This window comes from Nilaparvata lugens, chromosome 8, assembly GCF_014356525.2.
Source record: "Nilaparvata lugens isolate BPH chromosome 8, ASM1435652v1, whole genome shotgun sequence".
NCBI lineage: Eukaryota > Metazoa > Arthropoda > Insecta > Hemiptera > Delphacidae > Nilaparvata > Nilaparvata lugens.
This window is the reverse complement of record NC_052511.1, coordinates 43,246,472-43,270,585: the sequence shown is the minus strand read 5'-3', so window position 1 is coordinate 43,270,585 and position 24,114 is coordinate 43,246,472. Positions and strand designations below refer to the sequence as shown.

Below are 24,114 nucleotides of genomic sequence, written 5' to 3'. Positions count from 1 at the left end.
TTTACGTACATGAAAGACGTTGAACGCAAGGTAGATTGTTCTACTATTCGGCTCTCAATAACATTCTAGAACTAGTGATTTCATTGGATCTTGTACTCTCATTTATATTATTGTACATCTAGCGCTGAATAAGACATAATGTACGTCTTAACTGAATACCTTGTTCAACCCTCGCATATGAGGAAAATTCTCATCATTTCACGAATATTAAATTTCTCGTGCGATTCATATCTGTTCACGGAATCCACCTACGCATAAGTAATTTTGCTGACTGATAGTAGAATTGATAATATTATTAGCAGTACGTTTCATACGTCAATTCATGAAAATAGATCTCAAAGATATTCATCTTTCATATGAATATTAGAATCATTGGAAGGTACTATTCTGACACATTTTCTCCCTTCAATCATAAAGTGTTATTGGATTATTAAATTCAGTTTCTCAATCCAGAACATTAATAGCACCTGAATGTTCCAATGATCTAAAGTATTTGGCGAATGAGTATTTGGTTTGTCATTCAGTCTATTATGTAAATTATCGAATCAAATCATCTCATCTCTTATCATGCCTATCTCTATCTCTATCATCTCTCATTTCCTATCCCCTCCTACTATTTATAGAAAAATAATCTATTCTTTTGAATTTACAAATTATAGAGAAATAATAAAACAAGTATTCAATTGAGCAGCGGGTAATTTCATTAGTGTTATCCCTCTATTATCCATCATTTCCTATGCCCTCCTAATTCATAAAAAAACGATTTATTCTTTTGAAATTACAAATTATAGAGAAATAATGATACAAATCAGAATTGAGCAGAGGGTAATTTCATTAGTGTTATTCCTCTATAATCTATCATTTCCTATCCCCCCCTACTATTCATAAAAAAACGATTCATTCTTTTGAAATTACAAATTATAGTGGAATGATAATAATACAAGTATTTCGCACAATTGAGCAGAGGCTAATTTTATGTGTTATTCATACAAGCATTGGGATACTCCCTCAAGGTAAACTTTTATCACACATGAGCTCCCTTCCATCAAACAAGTACGGCAATCCTATTCAGTTCTTTGTGTTTATCGTAAAGAAGCGGATGATTGGATTCCTGTGTAGAGGAGATGAATTCAAAACAAAAGAATGATCGCTTTGGCGTCGAATTTGGGTGCGCGCGCACCGCCCAAGGGTAAATGAAAAGTGGTGTATATTTTCAAACCCGAAATTGAATATAACCGTTTTATAGAGTGGGGCAGGTAATTTTTCTTGACGCATGGGTGAGCCATTATTTTCGTGAAGGCATACCACTGTGTTGGGTGGAGGAAAAAAGTGCCAAAAGGGTTTATAGGGTAGACAGAATAAACAAGAGAACGAGCGAAATCTAGAAATAAGGGCTCTTGCTCTGTTGCGCCCTGGGGGAATTTTCGACGAGAAGAGCTCTTCTTGGTCCAAATCTCGCAACTCTTTTATATTACAACATTCCTTCGGTTTTCCATCTCAAGATTGCATTCCTATGCGAGCGGCATTCTTGTTTCTGCGGCTGATATTCCTGGCAGCAGCAGCTAACTTCTGCTGGTCTGATTTTTTGCTCCCTCAACCGCGAACCAATTTACTTGCACTGGTTCATCACTGATGCTACGTGCGCGCTGCGCGATGCTCGAATGAGAATGAGATTGATCCAGCTGCATGCAGTAGCAATGTTGGAGTGACACTTGGAAGATAGAGTAATGGAATTCAAGCGGCCAGATAAAACGTAGTCAGACACTGCGATTATCCGGTGATTTCGTGGTACTATCAATGTTTTGCAACTAGGTAATTGGATTCGGGAATTCAGTGAGGTACTATGCTTGAACTTGAGTTGAACTATGGTTGTATTTGAGGAATTCGTGGGTGAGATTGAAGATAGACACATGAAATATAATAGAAACGTAACAAACAAGACAAAACAATCACGAACGAAATTAGAATTTGTGTAACAGTGATCTATCACTGCCTCAAATAAGACTCTCCAAGACAAGAGATAGCCGTATTTTTCAACAAGCAAAAATTTATAACAATCTTTCCTTAGAGCTGCCGATCAAAAAAATTGTGAAAAATAAATTGACAGAGAGGGCGTACTATTCGGTGGATGAGTATCCTCAGTCTTCAATATAGTAAATGCTCATGATGCCACATGTGCAATTTAACTGTGGTAACACTAAACTCAATAAATAACTTTTATGACTTTTTAATTATTAATATGAATTGTAGTTTGTTTCTAAGACTAAGACAAAATGTTATTGGAGTAGCATGTTTAGAATGTTTTTTATATTTTCTTATATTAAATGATGTCTATTATCATATGCTTATTTTATATGCTTATCTATTTCTCTTTTTTCACAAATGTTATATAATTATTATTGTTTATTATTTTGAAGTGCTTATACAATGTAAAGTTGTTCTGGCATAAAGAATCCCGAATCTTGAAAGAAAGTAAAGATAAGAACCATAGATAAGAACCAATCCTCTATACAGAACCTCAATCACTTTCATGATTCCTTCTAGTGCGATATGATATGCAATGTGACATGAAAAACTATTATTTTCACATTGGTGTTATGATCGCACTGGTGAGTGCTGGGTTAGTGCTAGCAATGGGAATTGTAAGGACTTATTATTATTTCGATCCTCTGTTGTGCTAGTGAGCACTCCACAACACCACAAAATGAAAGAGTTTGGTCCGCTTCAATGTGTGCAGCATAATTATGTGTGTTATCAAGTAGGGAGCGAGCTCTTCATTTTCATACCGTTGTATCCTATCTGCATGCTTGCGTGCGGAGCGCCGAATTTCTGTTGAATCTGTGATTTGATTTACAGCTAGTAATTCACTACTGGTATTATTATTAGTTCTAATAAGGAAACGTTGAATGAAATAATAGGTTGATCCTGAAAGTCGACATCATAATCCTACAAAGCTTGAATGAAAATTCCATCATCGCCACTTCTGTTTTGTATTGATGTCGAAATCAACGTGATAATATCGATCATATCCATCAATATCAATCAATCACCATTATATCATTCTCTGTGTTGTCGTAATAAATACCCATATCAGATAAAACGACTTGATACTGTCAGAACCACTGGTTTATAAAATAAATCGAGGTACTACTTTCGGTTGTTACACTACTATCAATCTGTAGTGAACCAAAACAGTGTTTTTATATAAAATTGTTTTCATTCAATAGTTTAATAATATGTGAAACAATCTTTTCATACGTCAAGCAAAACATAACCCAGTTCATTACGGGGCAGACTCAGAATCAGCTACATTGAAAACAATCCATTTTTATAGATCGGTATCGAAACTAGTTGATTGGTTGTGCCACGTGCTGCAATGACCCAAGTTAGTCGCAGCTGTTGCAGTTCATTCGGCCACAAAATGTGAGTGACATTGCTCATTGTGGAGTGGGGGGGCAAGGAGAAAGGATGACAAGGGGGAAAAAGGGGGAAAGGGGAAGGGTGGCAAGGGGGAATGTTGAGCAGAGGGAGGGGTGGGGGTCAAAAGACGAAATCAAAGCCCCGGGGACAAACATTGCATTTTATTCGCCACAGCTTTCCTCAGAGTTGACGATGGGGAACACGATTGCTCCATTAGCTGCCAGATGCCAGCTGAAGACTGAGCAGAGAGATGATTGAGGCGTGTTCATGAGTGAGATGGAGAGAGAAGGAGATGGATGAGGGGGAGTTGGGTGAGGAAGAATGAGGCGGAGAAGGGGGATAAGAAAGAGGTGGAAAGAGTGAATGTGGAAGAATAAAAAGCTTGAAGAGAAGATGAAATGGAGAAACAAAGAAAGAGGATAAGAAAGTGAAGGTTGGGAAGGAGAAGAATAAAGAGGAGGATAAGAAGGAGAAAGATGAAAAGAAAAATGAAGAATTAAAAGAGAGGAGCTGGAATGCTCAGAAGAGAATGTTAGAGAATAAAAAGTTGAAGTTAGACAAGGATGAGGATGAAAAGAGTGACTAGAAAACTGAAGAAACAAAGGAGATCAGCGAGAAGAATGAGGGGGATTGGACAAGTTTCAAAAGAATAGCCTGAAAAAGGATAGATGAAATAAATAAAGGAAAATGGAGAATACAATAATAAGAAGTGAGAGTGGAGTAAAAGGATGAAGTTGGAGAAAAGCTAAAAAGGAAAAGCGAATTGAGAATGTTGGATCACATTATATAATAATTTCTCAGGTATAGAGAAGAGAAGAGGAAGTATGAATAAAAACTTATACACAATAGGGAGGAGATTGATCGGAAGTGGAGGAAAAGTTATAATTATAATATTGAGGTGGGATCATAAGAAGGGAAAGAATAGGTATAGATGAGAAGGATGAACGGAGAATATTCAAAATAGAAGAGAAGGAAATGATAAAAAAGAATAAGATTGTCAAGTAGAATAAAGAGAAATGAATAGGAAGAGGATAATAAGGAGGAGAAGGAAATAAATCGGAATTGTGTAAAGAGGAGGAGAACAAAGAACAGGAGAAGAGGAAAGAGAAGATAGAGAGGGTTGAATGGAAGGAGTTGGAGCAGGAAGAGGAAAAGAGAGTATCGAGATACGTGTGTGTAGTAGATAGAGCGAAATAGGATAAGTGCGCAAACATGGAGAATTGTATTGGAATGTTTTGAGGGAACAAAATCGGTTTAAGAGCAGCATTGAGAGTCGAGAGTCGAGTGTTGATGCTATTTCGTTCGTCTCTTCCTTTTGCTCGCTGCCTGCAACACTTCAACTTTTGAATCATTCAATAGTGTACTCATTCGATCCTGCTATAAGCTACAATGAGACGCCTCAAGACTATCAGTAGCATAGCAGCCACTCTCAGTCCAATTCAAAATGGATGACTGCAGGTCAATAGACTGTTTAAATGGAGAATACAATGTGCATCTCCAGTTTCAATCGAATGGAAACAAGGGTAATGCTTTTTCATTGTAGAGGGTCTGTCAATAAATGGGAATCAAGTTGTAGCATTAGTTGTTATTCATTTTGAGTCTGGTTGCTATTTTTTGAAGTTTTTCGGTTTATCTTTTGATAGTTTGGTTTATTTTTAATGACATACTTCAACTGAGTAGAGCATGTGATGATATGATTGATCTCACATCATTTTTCTGTGTGTATCCTGTACCCCCTCTGGAGCAGAATATCACAAGCATTAAACGAAGTTGATATTTATATATTAGGACATTACAACAATTGAGGTGAATAATGTATTATAGGAGAATATCTATCCCTCTGGAGCAGAATATCACAAGCATTAAACGAAGTTGATATTTATATATTAGGACATTACAACAATTGAGGTGAATAATGTATTATAGGAGAATTTGATCTAAGTGTTGAGAATCCTTACAGAGTGGCGCAAACAGGGAATTTTAAAATTATGTCGTTTCCAGAAAAAATCATAAAACTGTTAAATTACCAACGAAATTGCATGTTTTCATCATCTCATTTATGACTCTACAATGAAAATATCCAAAAAAGCACCTCTTCACTTTTTAAGATGACATTAGAAGATGTGCTCTCATTAGACGACGTTCACAGCCTGTTATCTTGTTATGCTTGAAACTCTGGAATTACAATTTAGTAAATCTTCAGTGATTTTATTTCGAGGATTGTGTATTTTCAGTTCATATATAGTTATTGCTGTTGTATGTAGGACGTTTACGATTTACCTTACTTTCAAGATTTACCATACACAGATCCTCACAGGGGTACACTCTTGACGTCAAATGCGGCAATGCTGTCATAATATTCTCTGTGCAGCAGTAATACTGCTACAATATTATAGTATTATATATAATAATATATGTAGTATCTAATTTATGTAACTAAGACTCATGACACTGGCAGCGCATATACACAATTGCTGTCAGTTCAATTCTAAGATAAAGATTCTTTGTAAAAAATGTTGTTATGCAAAAGGAAAATAAATTTCATTTTCAATACTGTATCACCCTCTCGAATAATGAATAGTTCCAGCGCTATTGCACGTTCCAAATCAGTCCAATGATTCATGAATATTCTAAGCTGATGTCGATGCGTCCACATCAATATTCTGCCAAATTGCATGCAACTACAGACTTTACAGTGATGTAAACTGCGATATTAAAACAACAGAAACTTTCTGTTTTCCTGCGCCACTTTGTATGAATTACTGCTTGAATTTTTGTAAAAAAACTTTCATATAGCATTACAAAGTCATAAGAAATATGTATCTTTCCAAGACAAATATCGATAACAAAAATATAGAAAAATATCTGACGGTAACTTTTTTTATCAACAAGAGGAGCACTAATTCAACCTTTGCCTTTCTAAAAACCATGCCTCTAATTTAGGTAGATTGTAAAGCTGTCCACCCTCCCCACCAACACTGATCAATAGGAAGGCCTCTCGCCTCTCCACAAGCCTTCAAAGCTAGACGTGAGAGCCTCTTCCGGTCCTGAATTAAATACCTATACCAGATTAAATACATATATACTAACACATACTATATCCACATGGTATACCTTACAGATTAGTGCAGGGAACCACCACATCCTCTACAGTCTACACTAATCGGGTTCCACCAACTATTGGAATTCCTTGGTGAAGCCACAACCTCGTTCCGCTTCCGCCCTTAGCCCTTAGCCCTGAATCCAGCCCTTACTTGGGCAAGGTTAGTTTATCTTGGTTCACTTGCTTTTACTTTGATCTCTCCCGACGAGAAGAAGTGGCCACTCTCTTGCTTCTAGTTCAATAAAGCTGGGTTTTGCCTTGCCTTGTCAAACTTTGAGATTTATTGCTGTTCCGACTCTTTTTGTTGCACAAAACTCTGTACTTGCAACGAGTTTCCATGTAACTGAATGTGGGATACACTTTATTGAAAGTTATCACTATGTTCCCTGCTTTCATGCACTACTAGAAGGTTTGTGATCAGAAAAAAGTATCAGTTACTATATGTGATATACAGCTTTATAGTTACTGTATATGATATACAGCTAATACAGTTACTGTATATTATATACAGCTGATACAGTTACTGTATGTGATATTCAGCTAATGCAGTTACTCTATACGATATACAGCTAATTTGATAGTTACTGTATATTATATACAGCTAATACAGTCTTTATATTATATACAGCTAATACAGTTACTGTATGTGATATTCAGCTAATACAGTTACTGTTTGACTAGTAGTTCTGTGAACAGTAGACCTCACGCAGTATTCTCATCCACAAGTACCTGATTAAAACTAAAGACCTTATGGAAATACAGCAATAGACTGGCTTCTCCACACATCTGTGTAATCACTTGTCAGCTGATTTATGATGAATAATTCTATATTATGATTTTTAATATTGGGGTATGAAGGACGCTCCTTTTTCCTTTTATATTATCCTTGAAATGCAAAATTTCCAAAAAACCTTGTATATACATCGACGCGCAATTAAAAAAGGAACATACCTGTCAAATTTCTTGAAAATCTATTACCGCGTTTCGCCGTAAATGCGCAACATATAAACATTTAAACATTCAAACATCTAAACATTAAGAGAACCCTCTCATGCATTGTGGCCTCATATGAGGACTGAGAATATATGAGAAATGCCAAACCGTCGACTTGAATCTTAGACCTCACTTCGCTCGGTCAATTATGATTACAGTTAATGTACATTCACTGTACTTTATAGGCCTAATATTAGTTACTACGGATTAAAGTGAGTTACGTTTTTACTAGAAAAATGAAATATCGATTCCATAGACGGCAATTTTAACTATGAATACTAGAAAATTAGACTTATATCAACACAGAGATCTTTGTAGATATCACAGAGCATGGGTTATCACAGAGACCTCTCACAGATTACAGTATGATATTAGATAATAAGATTTGCTAATCGAAGGTATTATAATTATGAGAAATTGATAAATAAAAATGTATCAATGACTTATTATATTTCATGAATCCATCCTTATTTATAAATGGATGAATAAGTGAATAATGATGAATAAATCTACAGGTTGGGTAGTAGAAGCCGAACGACCAGGAAATGAGAAACTATAACTTTGGAATAATAACTGTGAATCTAATATCTGTATGAAAATAATATAATAGTAATCAACTAATAATCTAATAATAACTACTGTAGAATAATCCATAACTGTGAATCTATAATAAAGTGGAGTTAACTCTAGTTGATCTTCATTACTTGGATACTGAGTGCACTGCTCCTATCCAATCATAGAAAGTGGATATAAACAGAGACAACTGATACAATATTGATTCTTACTATACGCTATCTTTTCTCTATAATGTAACTCTAACCGCCAATCCAACCAATTTTACATTCTTTGAAGAGTTGATTTAATAAAATAATTTAGAACTACTGTACATGAAGGACCAACTGACAGAGCTGAGCTGAAAGTTCTCTGGAAGCAATCTGAAATCTGATAACGAGAGGTCCAACGTCTCAATTCAGTTGAATTTTTGCTGATGCAGCTTTCTGCAGACTGCCTGTCCAGCGTCCAATTTGCGGACAAGCTAACCGACAGTATCAAACTTCAATTTTCTCCTTTCTTCCTCTTTCTCACTTTTATGTTCTCCCTTCCATACCAAAATATCTTCACTTCTATTCTACAATTTCACAAAATTTAACCAACACACAATACACCTTTTTCCCCATCTATTCTACATTCTCCAATTATTATTATCAAGAAATAACCACAATAGTAATGATTCGAGAATAATCATGAATAGCGACTTAGTAAACATCAGAAGTGAATAAGAATAGTCGATTCTATTATTTGTGAAATTATCTCAACCCACATAGTTGAGAATAGTGTTTGTGAGAGAATGTCGACTTAATGCAAATGGAAAATTGTCGGAGTATCGAATGACAATTATTAAATATTCCTAAATCGACGCATTTACTTATTCGTGAAGTAACTTATCAGAAGATGAGTGGAAACTCATTTATGGGAATGATAAGGTATTATTTGTATTGATTTTCACAATCACAGAGATTCTAAACGATTGGCATTTCTCTGCAGCAATAAAATTACCCAGCACATGAAATACACTATATTTTCATTTACATATTCGTTTTTACATGCCCTCATACACAATACCCATTTCTCAATTTAATTATGTCATCTCAGATATTACTTCTCGGATATGTTGACTGCTTCTGTCAATTAGCCAACAATTACTGATACTTTGTCAAATATATCTCTCAATTCAATAATATACAATTTGATTGAATAATTGTCGATCTGATCTTTTATTTTGTATCTTCTCTGAAATAATACAAATAAATTAATATATACTTTATGAATGAAATGAAAAAAAAACTTTATCAGGCGGAGTTAGTATCTTCTCAGTTATTCCAATCTCAATTACATGGATCTCATAACGCCAATAATCATTAATTTTGTAAACAAGGTGGAAATAAGTTATATTCAAACCATTTGCATTTTTCTACAGCGCGTTAACAGTATCTTATGTTGATCTTAGCTTCAGTTATTTAATTTTCAATCAACTCCTTCTTACATGTATTTCATCCCGCCAGAATTCTATTTTTTCAATTCTATTAAAATCAACGATGTTTCATTGTGAAGTAAAGTTTGATGTTTTTTTGAATTACAATCTTGGCATACTTTTACAGATTTATAATCAGTGCGAGTGTGTTTTTCTAGGCATTGGAGACATAATTTGAGTTTTTTTAATGACGTCGTATATGCTCTATCAGTTTGCAACAGATAACATTGACGTTTGTGTAGAGTTTGTGAGCGAGCTTTATGCCCATCAGTTGTGCTCCACTAATCGAAGTTGGGCTAATACAGTTCTGGCACACTAAACCAAAGATGTAAATTGATTGTTGAACAGGGATAATAACTTTGCGTATAAATTGTGTGCATCGGCGGCGCTAACTTGGATCCAGTTTGGCACAGCAGTTAGCTGCCAGCTCAGAAGGCTCACAGAATCCATCCCTCTCATGCCTAATCGAGCGTTAACTCTGAATGTGTTCGATCAAATTGTTTGTTCCGGGGATTAAGTGCCGATCGCTGTTTGCGGAAATGGCTGATTACCAAATATGGCTGACAATGCAGGTTTCGAGGCACACCGCAACCGCGCCACTACAAATTGTTCCGGTGTGTGGACCCAGACCTACTATACTACACCTTGGGGAAATTGTAGCAATTGCACGAATTATGTGACATCGGCCCCAACAACTATTGGTGATACGTGACTAGGCTATTCCGAAAGCCTAATTTAAATAGATAATCGCTATTGAAGGTTGGTCAACGTATCTTTCCTTAATCCTCATATACGTTTAGTTACAGATCAGAACTATTGGTAAACTGCTGGATATCATATAATTATCTATAATGTAACATCAGGTTTGATATATTATGATCAATTGATTACTATACAAAATTAGTTCCGATCAAAAGTAGCCCTAAAGAAAAAAGACAAAATTAGTTCCGAGTAGCCCTAAAGAAAAAAGACAAAGTTAGTTCCAATCAAAAGTAGCCCTGAAGAAAAAAGGCAAAATTAGTTCCAATCAAAAGTAGCCCTATAGAAAGAAGACAAAATTAGTTCTGATCAAAAGTAGCCCTAAAGAAAAAAGACAAAATTAGTTCCAATCAAAAGTAGCCCTAAAGAAAAAAGACAAAATTAGTTCCGATCAACAGTAGCCCTAAAGAAAAAAGACAAAATTAGTTCCGATCAAAAGTAGCCCTAAAGAAAAAAGACAAAATTAGTTCCGATCAAAAGTAGCCCTAAAGAAAAAAGACAAAATTAGTTCTGATCAAAAGTAGCCCTAAAGAAAAAAGACGAAATTAGTTCCGACTTGGAGGAGATTGAATATGCAGATCAGAGAAATGGAGGGAAATCAGTCAAAATTGCAGTGATGAATAGAGTCATATAAAGAAGAGCAGCTGCCAATTTAACGATTAGACTCAGTGCTTTTAGAGAGAAAACTTCGTATGCATATCATGAACTGTTGAACACTCACTAGAGATTAGAGAACGCTGGCCGCTTTAGCAAGGTAACATCGCCGCCGCTGTATCCTCACTTTTCTCTGCTCCGCATATCTCTCCACTTCGGAACTAATTTTATATTACCTCTTCTGGTGATAATCTATGACTGCTATCTCATATTATTGGTAGGGCATTATACAATAATAATAATAATATAATAATTTTTTTTCATCAAGAAAAGAACAAAATAAACAAACAGCTTGTGCAAGTGTAAGAAAATAACCAACTACTTATAAATACTATGATAATGATAATGACACATCATAATGAGGTATAGCCTAATAAAAAAAGGGAATTCATCACTTGAATATTGAAAAAGAAATAGTAATACTGATGAATCTCCTTTCTTACCTATACTATAGAGCTATGAATAAAAAATATGTGAAAATAGTCTACCATGCAAGTGATAAAATCACGTCCGCATGATGGAGTACAGTTAGAGAAGCAATGCAATTAGACAAGAAAAAAAACAGAGACAGAGAAAGCTGGCTGATACGAATTCAACAAGAAAAATATACATGAAGAATCAATCTAATATTAATAATGTATCAATCATCACGCAGGACGAAAGAAAAACAAAAATAAATTATTACAAAATATATCGATTAAAAAAAATTAATAAGAAAAAAACAATACATTACCAGAGTTTAGAAATATAACGGATATTGATCTTTCAATGTTATCCCACTTTTAGCAGGGCACTCTATATTAGTGAATTAAAAACTGATATTATGAATGGAGATGTATGTGATTGCATGAAGAATCTGAATTGGAAAACTAATATTTATCACAATCATCAATCACGGACCAAAGGTTCAGTAGAAATCACATTTTATCGAAAGGTGGGTTGCGGAAATTACAAATCATCGAAAGGTGGATAACAAAACAGAAAAGGTTGGGAACCACCGATATTATATCGCTACAAAGGCAATAGCTCACTGTTGATCTCATATTATATCACTGTCCAATCTTTACTTGACTGTAATCTGAAATCAATCTCTCTAATCCATTTTCCAAGTCATGAGGAAACGTCTGCTCATGGAGTAACGGTACTCGATCATAGATAGATAGATACGATAAAAGTAGATAGGTGACATATAGGATATATTCTATGGAGAGATCTAACCGATACGCTACTCTAAAACTATCAGTTTCATTGATTGAATTCTGTTGGTTTTTTTCAGACCTTCCATCACCCGCCTGCCAGCTGATCAAGTACGGCACATGGGACGAGGTGAAGCACTCCGACCTGGGAGTATTCTGGACGCCACTTCAATTTACTCCGACCTTCATCACGAGAATGCGGTAAGCTTCCATTACACACTTAACTAGCTTCATAATTGTTACGTTATTGGCGTCTAACATCTCATCCTTCCTAGAGGACCGAGTTACGAAGCAGCTCGTGATCTATGATAGGCCACGTAGTAGGTCTAGAACTAGTGTCTAGTAGTTCTAGATCTAGATCTGGGTGATATCTAGTATCTAGGTACACTAGATCTATGGTAAGAAGAATGACTGTTGATCTTGATATGTTATTCTTCTAGAGTTATAATTTATTATATGATAAGAATATTGATATGAGTTGAGTTGAGATGAATATTATGAGTTGAGAATTTCATATGAGATAAAAGAATTGACATTTTCCTCTCAGGTGAACTCGAAAGTATCCAAAGTGAACAAAGAATCTTTTCGAAGAATGAAGAATCAATTTTTCTGTGATATCCATATGATCCCAACAATACAGGGACTATCATTTCAATGTGTGTATGGTACATAATATACATAATAATATTATTATGATCAATAACCGATTCCTTCCAATCAGGGAATGATTAGTTTTCACATAGGGATATTCAAAAGGAAATCGGAATGATGACCATACGAAACTCGTATTTGATTGATTATTCCGTCAAATATGAATAGAAATATTTTTATGACAATATTATCATATCTATACTTTGTCATTAATCCCTCCCCTACATATAAATATATTCTGTATTGAATTAATTCATTCACTACTTTTATACAGTGTATGTATGACTTGAAATTTGGAACTTAAGGTCCTTACAATATAAAGATCCGACACGAACAATTTCGATCAAATTCAATTCAAGATGGCGGCTAAAATGAAGAGAATGTTGTCAAAAACAGGGCTTTTCGCGATTTTCTCGAAAACGGCTCCAACGATTTTGATTAAATTTATACTTAAAAAAATAGTCATTGATAAGCTCTATCAACTGCCACAAGTCCCATATCTGTAAAAATTTCAGGAGCTCTGCCCCATCTATGCAAAGTTGGATTTCAGATTCCTAATTATCAGGCTATAGATACAATTGAAACAAAAAAAAAATCGAGTGCAAAAGATTGAGCATTAAAATCTCTACAATTAATTTTTAGTAACATTTTCACCTGAAATTGAAAATAAGCTCGAAATTCGAGAAAATGTGATTATTCTATTGCAAACTGTTTGCAACTGTTGATTCTATTAAATCATTCACTATGAAGAGATAGCAGACCTCATATGTCTCCAGCGTTATTGTCCTGTCATCAGCTGGCTCAGATCTTTGTTTATAAGTAGACTTGAGATGCGCGTGAACACTAGCGTCAGGTGATCAATTCTCATAACGGCAAGGAAAGTTGTGCGAGTGCGCCACACCAGATTTATAAAAATGTTTTGCCGAAATGAACAGCTAATCACAGTCTTTACGTAACAAAATAATTGAAACACAAATGAATTAATATCATCTGTATGATGTCTATTTCAATCCGTTTCCCACATAGAAATTGGCACCTTCATATCGGTAATCTGTATAATATCTACATGAGCAGTTCCTACCCCACATAAGGGTAGTGCTACCCCTACCACCACATGGGTGAAGTCACATCAATAACGGTATATGGTTCTTCATATATCGGTATATGATAGGATATGATATCTTTATCCATATGATCACCTCCTATGCCACATACGAGTGGGAATGCGAGACTGGATTTCAGGCGGAAAATGTGGCAGGCTCGGTCGCAAAACACAGGGCGAGAACAGAAGGTCACGTCCGTTCGCTAAATCCGTCCGATCCGGCCAGATAGCGGCACGGCAACAAAGCTCACGGATTTCTTGGCAAAATTTATTAACCCTGACTCGAGTAGCCCGTCCGCCCGAGGTGCAAAAGTGTGGTGGGGGCGGGTGAGGTAGATAAGACAAAGGGAACGAACGCACCTCCAAGGGTTCAAAACTAATCCCTCTCTCTTTTTCCTCCTTGTTCCCCGCACCCTACCTGACTTCAGTCTAGTTTCTCTTGTAGGATCATGTGATAATCTGATAATAAGTCGACGTAAGAAGGTTGAAAATAAATCATTAGCGCGGGAAATTACATTCGGCGAGCGGCGCTCTGTTGCCAAACTTGGCCGACCAGTGTTTTCGCGATGATTTATCGAAATTATCTCTCTCTCTCTCTCACCCCCTCCCTCAAACTCCATCCCTCTCACATTTACTTACTCATTCTTTCTTTGTGCGAATTCACCTGACTTTTCACACAGCGTGAACATTGAGCAAGTTGGTGGTTCAATTTTCACTGGCGTCACACTTTTATTTGATATCTGTGCCAACTTTAAGCTATTTCTCATATTTCCGGTGTTGAATCTACTGTAAGAAACGTGGGTACTTGACTGTTATGTGGTTGTAATGATATTGTTCAACAACTATACCAGCAATAAATTTACATCTTTTCTCTCAGTACAAGCATTCTGTGGTCATACATGGTATGGACATTATATCTTCATGGTGATGGTGGTAGATTCATATAGTTTACATCATATACGTAGTATCATTTTATGGGAAACTAGCAGGTAACCCGTGCTTCGCAAGGGTCTTTCTTAAAACTTGACGTAATGAAATCTAGAAGAATTCAAAATAATAAGAATCCTCGGTTGATTAAGAATTTATATGCTGCATTTCAAGTAAATCAGTATGAGCACCTTTCAATTAAAAAAGAAGTTGGATTCAAAATGGCGGAAAAAATTTGGGTGTGATGGAAAACCAGTTTTTATTATTCGAAAAGGATCCCCAATCATACCTACCTTTTAATTTCCCTTTTAAGAGAAATCTTCTGCTGCTTCCATACAAACTGGAAGCATGACATATAATTGAAAACTTGACAAACTGAAAACTTGATGTAATCAAATCTTGAAGAATTTTAAATTTTGTCTATAACCACCCTCGGTTAAGCAAGAATCTATATGAAAAAAATTTTCAAGTAAATCTGTCCAGTAGTTCTGACGTGATAATGCGTCAAACAAAATTTCCCTATACTTTACACCTTTTTATAATCCAGTTCTTTCCTTTATTATAGTATAGAAGATGATACATGGATGAATGATCATTGTTATTTTACTAAAATATAGAATAAGTTTAATAGTTTCCCTTTCAGAGGGAGTTTTGACAACCCACAAAACTCATTTTTCATTTGAAGATACAGTATAACGAAAAGGTGCATATGACCTTATTTTTTTGCTCAGCTTGCCAAAATACCCCTCATTCCAATATTAAAATTTTCGACTGACTGTACAGTGAGTCAGTCATTCTATCAGGGCTCGAATAATTTTGAAATTTTAATTAAATAAAAATGGATGAATATAATTTCTTCATGTAAATAGCAACACCTTCATTCAAAGACATATTAACTGCATGCGTTTTCATATTGCCGTTACAGCATTAATGAAACTGCAGACGTTTATTTAGCACTTTGTCTCAAAAATGGTTATAGCTGAAAAATTAATAATCCATGCCACATGTAGGCCTAGACATTGCATCAGGAAAACGAAGTTTCAAAACTATGTTTTTCAGGTAGAAAGCAATATAGAAACAGATGTTCCTTTTTTAATTTGGTGATTTTTAATGAAATCGAATGTGCCATTAATGAAATTTAAACATTAATTCTGAAAAATCCGGAAGGAAAATTAAAATTTGAGCTTCCAGGTGCACGAGATTGATATTTTTAGAATCTATGTGCAAAATTTGGAGATCTAAGTCATTCCCGTTTTTCCGGTATGCAATCCACAAGTTGACATGTTTTGATGCGAACAAGAACAAACAAACACAACCCTACTCTCTCTTATTACTCGCATACAGATGTACAGCATCAACTGGTAATACTACTAAGATGCAAATGGCAAGTGGCAAAGTACTAAACTATAATGTGGTGTGAAATACTTTTTCATGCCAACAAACACTAATAGGTATTCTATTTCTTGTAAGTTAAGGTTAAAATACAAATCATTATAATGATTTAAGAATCTTGAAAGGTTGATGTTACAGGGGTTATTTATTGTATACTCACTTACATCGAATCATTACACCGCATTACCGTTGAGACATAATATATCATCCACATACAATATTTATTATTACCAAATCGAATTTGCAATCGTTATAATATAAGCGTATTTCAGGTTCATGACGGATAACTCATACTGGTTAGACATGCATTGAATATTTCAACATACAATGTACTAATGCCGCTTTCCTATATTGATTCAGCATTTTACTACTACACATGCATTTGTGTAGGATTTGTCCTATGATGGTATGAAATTTGATTTAAATGGTATAATACTGCATTACGATTGAAATCCCATGCATTTTTCGGCTGAATCATTTTATTCCAGTAGTATCTCTCTTAGCTAGAGCAATACTGAAATTCCTAACTCATTCAACTTTTTCTCATCTAAGTATTATGGAAAACACACATGACAAGCTTTTTAGAACACACGTGTAAACTACATATTGAAGTTTATAGGGTTTCTCCAGTTTGTGTATTGTATGTTTTCAATAAAGGAGGTGATATGGTTAGATGAACTATCAGGGATATCTCAATGTTGTCATTTATGATAAAATCTATGAACTATAAAGCCTTTCGAAGTTTGAAGTCATGAACCATATTAGCTCCTCTTTTATATACTGAAATGCAATTAAAAATTCGATTAGCTGCAATTAGAAGTAAAACTGCAACAAAAATACTTTGGGAATTCTGACTATCAATAATTATCAGTAAAGAAATATTACACTGTTACGAATGTGATTTCAACAACATGAATTGAATAACCTAATAACCTTCTCTCATTCATCAGCATACTCTTCCTACTGACATATTGTACGTCCATGTTCATGAAATTCAAACCAGCCTCAACACTGGGATGCAAACACAAAAATGTAACCAAACTTCCCACTTCAACTTTGCAGATGATCCATCACTCCGTTCCACCACCCATGAATCACCCAAACCTCTGCGGGTTTATGATAGCGAATGCTCGAACCGGCCATTTTCGGCAGATCTGTCATCACAACTTGGCGAGCGAAGCGAGTCTGCTGTTGGCCCGAAGGTGTCTGCGGCATGCGACTCATATTTTCTGTGGCCAGTGAAGTGTTTGGAGAGCGGAGAACCCGGCAACGCTGCAGTGAATTTTATTACCCTTTCGAGAGAGAAAACATAGAGCGGACCCCCTGGCTTAATTTGCATTACACATAAAATATAAGTAATGTATGAATGGGACAGCTTGCTTATACTCTTCCAATCTCGCACTCTCTTTGTCTAATGCTGAACCCTTCCTTTGTCTATTGCCGAACCTCTCTTTCCTTCTTCGCTCTTTCTTATTTTTCTATCGAATATTCTCCTCACTTCTTGTCTTCCCGTCTCATACACGATCTTCCTTTCCGTTCTCCTTCGATCTCACTTTCCTCATATCTTTATCACAACTTTCCTCTCTCGCTGAATTCTCTACTGTTTCTTCTGCCTCAATATCATTTCCACTTCATTCATTCTCTATCTTACCAAATCCTTTTTCTCTCTAACTTCTTCCTTCTCTTCTCTGCCTCCTCCACTTTCTCATTCTATCACACTCTCCTCATCTTCTCGTCCTCTCTCCCGCTGAATTTTCTTTTGTATCTCTTACCTCAATATCATCTCCTCTTTCTTCACTTTCCATCCTACTAAATCATCTTAATCTCTAACTCTTCCCTTTTCTCCTTCGCTGAATCCCTCATCCCTGTCTCCTCTTTTGCTTTTCTCCTCCAGTCCTTGTCTCTTTCTATCCTCTCCACTCTTTCCTTATCATCTATATCACTCCATTCTGCTGATCTTTTTTCTCTCTCTCATCCTCTATCACATTCCCTCCAGTCTTTGTCTCTCCGTAGCAGAAACCTTTTCTTTCTCAATCGCTCTTTCTCCTCCTTTATCTCTTTCACTTTCTGTATCCTCCTTCTCCCTTCCACCCTTTCCCACTCCATCCTGACTTATTTGTCACTCCGACTAAATCCTCTCTCGCCTCGAAACTCTCTCCTGCCATGTATATGTTTATCCACGCATAAATATGCGACCTATTCTCTTAACTTATCCGGCTTATCTCTCTGTTCAACCCACACTGTTCACTATCTTTCCTATCTCCCAACATTTTTCGCATCATTATTTTCATCTTTTCGTTTTTGTTCATGCGAACCACATTCTTTCGTCTTTATTGTTTGGATCACATCTTTTTCATGCATGAAAATTTCTTCACAGAAATATTTTGTAGGGCAATAGGTCGGAAGGAGAAAGAAGCAGAAGTTATGAAGCTAGAAGCGCCATGTGTGGAAAATTTGTATGAGAATTGAAGGGGATAAACATGATTGTTTGATGAGCATCTGACAATGTCGTAGATAATTTTTTTTCTACAATCACAATATCAAATTAATGATTGAGAGCTAATCTTCTTCTTCTTCTCTTCTTCTTCTTCTTCTTCTTCTTCTTCCTTTTCATTTTCTTCTTCTCCCTTTTCTTTTTCTTCTTCTTCTTTGTCTCTCCCCAGTATGTCTTTAGAGCGTTGGGATAGCCTCAGTCCATTTCCTCCATGATTCCCTATCTCCTCCCCATCCACCATAACTTGCACTTTTTCTCTCATTCCCTTCGACACAACCATGACCTTACTTTTCTTCACATCCAGCATCATTTGCCTCAACTTCAACTCCTCTGCCCATTCAATTACAGACTGTTGTAATTGATTGAGAGCTAAATAATAATAATAATATCGTGTGACCTGGCTGGCTCAGGTCTGGTGTCAGAGTTTTCAGGTCGCAACTGATCAATTTCAGGGCCTCTGACATGACCTAACGACTGCTTTTTAGGCAACCGGGACCAACGGCTTAACGTGTCCATCTGAAACACGGGATTAGCCCGAGATAAATATCTTGCCCGGGCCGGGATTTGAACCCGGGCCACTGAATCATTGAGTGCTAATCAACAGGATAAACCCAAAACTGTTTCTTTCCAGAATTTTGATAAAAATAAACCCGGGGAACAGTTGTTGCTACCTCAATCAGCTCCATGAATTGTAAATAATTGGATCATTAAACGAATTTGAATGGGAGTAGATAAATGTTGAGAGTGTGATAGCGGCCAATCACAAGAGAATCTAATAGCTTCGCCTACCTTCTTCTGATTGATCAACCTGTGAAGTTCTGTATTCTACCCATAGAGGGCAGTACTTACTGTGTTATATACAACTCCAATTTATAGTTGGCAGTTGTAGCCAGGTGATGTACCAACTTTATTTTGAAGAGTCTTCTGTTCCCACATAAACATTTTTTCCCATGTTATGAAACTAACCTAATTTCTCTCCCCCGTGATAGACTTGTCCCATCATCACTTCCACATCAAAATGTAACCGCTTGAGCTACTACATTTTCAGCATTCCTCTGCCGCACTCTATTCTCAAACTTACACTCACTCTATCTCTCTGTCTTTTATCTTCCTCTATCACCATGTGTCTCGACGCTACTGTCAAATTTGCATACGAGTAGTAAAGGTGTTAGCGTGTGTGGTTGGGCGAGGGGAAGGGGTCACGTTTGTTATTCAGGTGTGTGTTTGTGGTGGGTGAGGGGGTTGTAAAGGGTAGGGGAGTGGGCTTTCAACTTTTGTCACCAGCGCCAACCTCAAATTACCTCCTCAATTATGAACTTCCATCAGCACTGTCGGCCAAACATTGTCTACTTAACGTATGACTGACACTTTAATCGCAAAATTTCTCAATTTTGTAGACTACACACCGGCCGGAAACGTTTAGGCTCTCAGAGGCTCTTTGTTGCAAACAACAAGTTTTTTGAATGAGTTGGGATAACAATTCATGTGACTTAGTAAGAGAATCTGAGTCCATTTCCTTTCTCTTGTTTTGTTTCTTCCAAAAAGAGTGAGAGAACTTCATTCTGCTACAAAAAGCATAAGCCTTCTTTATTTCCCCTTGTAGAACAGAAACAAGGTATAAACGATCCCAACTCGAAGAATAATATACGCTGTATTTTGTTGATCTAATGATTATATTATATCCCCGCTATGAACAATCAATATTTCAAATTAAGACTTCATCTTCATTCATCATTTTGATTTATTCTGTATTCGAATGAATTCACAAATAGTGAACTGGAATTAATCTCCGCATTGTGAATGAGTAAATGAGAAGCCGGCGCATGAATAATATTAAATGTTCTAATAAAATTAATTTTGTTAATGTATTTTGAATTTCTCTGGTAGATTAAATGTGGTTGATTGAATTCTCCTATTTCAAAATAAAACAATATCAACAGTGAGCAATTCATTTTCAATTTATGTGGGGAAAAAATCAATTTAATTATTGCCCGATAAAATAGACAATATAAATTACTACAATTTGAAGAGAAGCGATTGGGTCACCACGACTGCTTATCATTTCCAATTAGGTTTGAATACCTGAATAACGCGATAATAAATACGCGCTTCATTCGATTGAATTGCATTAATGAGGCGTGCTTGCACTTTTCCATTCAAAACAACACGAGACACTGAAATTATTTATGGTAATATTGTTTGCGAAAACAGAAAACACTAAATCAACAGCACACCTGCACTCTGCACAGGATTACAGACTGGATGATCATAATTGAATGTGTATTCACAGCAGCGTTCAGCTCTCAGGTTGCACAGGAATTTCATTTGGCCAACGGTGTATTCTCTGTCGTTAATTGAGAATTCCACTCGATGCTGTGATGATTTGTTTGCCAACATTAATTGGAATCATCTTACTCTATTTGGATAGATATTGGATGGACAATAATGGATCGGGAGGGGGGGAGAAGTCTGTTGGACCGGCAAGAGTTGATTGTAGATTGCAACACAGTTCGCTATTGTCATAGTCGAGGTATTGAGTGATACGCAATTCGGTTCTGAACTTAATTCAAATACTTCGTCTGTGATGGAATGTATGTATATCTTTGGAAAGTAATATCTATCTCCAATTATTACTAGACTGGAAACTGATATTGTCCATTCCAATGCCTTAATAATATGGTTAAAGAATACAAAAGTAATCGAAAATATTCCTGGATGTGACATATAGCCTCTCCATATCAAATATGGAGAATTATGAAATGTAAAATTTCCCTTGAAAAGTGTTTATAGGTCCATTAGTTGTAATATTGGACATTATACCGTAAGTTTTGAAAATCTGAGGTACATTTTTCTTGACTTAAAAATTCGACTGAGTCACTGTGTGGTCAAGAAACCATGGTCTTGTACCAAATAAAACTGTAGAATTAGAAAATATTTGTCTGTTTTTATTTCATTTCTTGACTTACTTTTGAGTTCTCGTATACTATTGAGTGAATATGATTCTGAATAGGATGAATATAGATCATTATCATTTCCATGAATTCTTCAGCTTCTATAAATAAACAGAGACAATGTTTGTGGGAATATTCACCAATAGCAAACATTTTTTTATTGGAAAATGGAATAATGAAAATATTGAAAACATCAAAGCCCACTCATCCAATATAGACATTCCAAATCCAACTTCTGTGGTCAACTCAACAGCACAAAGTGATTGATGATTCGAAAATTTTCAATTAATCAAAAACATCGAACACATTTTATACATTCCGCGGCGAATTCAATTTGCGTGACTGCAAAATGGACTTGAAAAACAATTTTGTTTTGAAGTGAGACCCGTTGGTCATACATACAGTGGCTAACAAATAATTCCGATGGAAACTATACTAATCCACTCGTTCGGCCGGAAACATTATTCAGGTAGCCGTTTCCCGTCAAACAAACGAATGGCGTCAATAAATTTTTGATGAGAACTTTTGACGAGAATTGTGCAATTCGCTGCCGTTGAACAATAAACCCGGAGCAATATGGAGTTTTCGGAAACCTTTGCATAACCGGTTGGTTCAATTTAGCAGAGAAATGGAAATGTTGCTTGGATATATGTTGGTTCAATTTAGCGGAGGAATGGAAATGCTGCTTGAATATGTTGGAAGTTATTAACACTCTCGACAGGTCGGTTGCCAATGGCTTTGATGGAATTGAAGGCTTCTTTTGTGGCTATCGAATATTTACGGTGACCAGAATTTTCAATTTGTTCAGATGTCCGTCATCGTTGTATAATCTAGTGCTAAACAACAAACTCCTAATTCAATTTCAATTTCCAAAGAAAATACGAACCATTGAATAAATATTGAATGTTAATGAATGTAAGAAATTAGTTATTCAAATATGGAGTGGATGATTTGTAAGTAGGCCAAAAATGTTTATTGCTTCAGTATCATTTGAAAGGGTTTGAAGATAAATTGTGTTGAATTATTGAATGATTATCGTGGAATACGATATCCCATAGCTTCTATAGTGCAATAATATATAGCTTCCAATAGTGCAATAAAATACTATACAACGCACGCAATACAATATATAAATTTGACACAAATTACTCTAAAGAAAGATATCAGTGTTGTATCGCGACTACGCTACTGGAAACTAGATTGTTTGCATACATTGAACAATTATAAATTGTATTTATTTGCATATTATATGGTATTTGCAGCTATCAACTGAGTCAAATTCATATAGCTTACTGTACTGTACTGTATTGTATGTGAGGAGATTTACATATGTGACTAGCAGCCTGTGTACTAGTGGTGGAGATGGTCATATTTTGTTGTGCTGAATTCTGTTCATATTGAGGTACATATGTGATTTGAGATAATTGTTCATATTCTTGAATTTCATGAATCTGAAAATCATCAATGAGATATATTTATTCCACAGACAACAGTATGGTTCATCAGAGAAATCAGATTCTCCTATTATATAACACAACAGTACATTAGGATTATTTTTTAATGTGCCAAAAGATAAATGGCTAGGCTAGTAAATTAACAAGTAACCTTAAATGAGAAGAAACAGGATCTGAATACAAACCTGAGCAAATTTGAAAATAAATTAATGATTCAACTTTAGTAATAGCTCAATTCATGGGAATGAGATGTTTTTATGACAATTTTGTTCGGTTGTAACACTTAGGTTAGGGAAAGAATATAATTTATCATTGATATCATGTTCAATGAAAATTCGTTAGATTTGAATCTTAGTTGGCTCTAATGAGGTGGAGAACGCCTTTATCATCTTTATTAGTGTAATTAGGTTGAGCAACTGCGGTTAAAATTCTCTCATAACGACTTTCCGAGTTCATTTTGCATTTATAACGTTGATGTCTCGTAATTTGTGATCCCTTAGGATGTGAGTTCACATTGTGAAATCTCTTTCATTACCAAATTTGATGATTTCATCATTTTTGGAACTGTTCTATCTGTGACGATTCATCCAAAAACTAGGAGACGTTCAACGATTGTAATTTGAATATTTATTTCATCCGATTTTCCTATGATAACACAATACTGCTATCATCTAGATCAAGTTTATTTGTACAAAGAAATGTTTTATGATATTATCCTTCATTTGGTATGCAGTTCTGTTACCAACCACAATTTAATCGTTATTCGATAATATCCCGATGGAATTATGATTTCAACGTTGTAATGAGTTAATAAAAGGTCACTATCAACATAACGCTTTGTGATAAATCAATAATTCCATCACTAATCTATGTAGTTAATAATATAATGCTACTCTACGAAATGGGAAAGCAATTAATGCATTCTAAATGATTGTTGCTTCATTTGTAGCTGGGAATTATAATTGAATTTCAACAAAACCGATAAA

At 35.6% G+C, this 24,114-nt stretch overlaps 1 protein-coding gene across 1 annotated transcript in view; it reads left to right on the top strand.

Moving 5' to 3' along the window:
* The window catches only part of LOC111044357, a 125,821-nt gene that overhangs the window by 46,986 nt on the left and 54,721 nt on the right, over positions 1 to 24,114 (top strand). Inside the window, exon 2 of the mRNA XM_022329484.2 lies at positions 12,238 to 12,358. Coding sequence (XP_022185176.2) covers positions 12,238 to 12,358 — 121 coding nt within the window. The remainder of the gene's footprint in view (positions 1 to 12,237; positions 12,359 to 24,114) is intronic.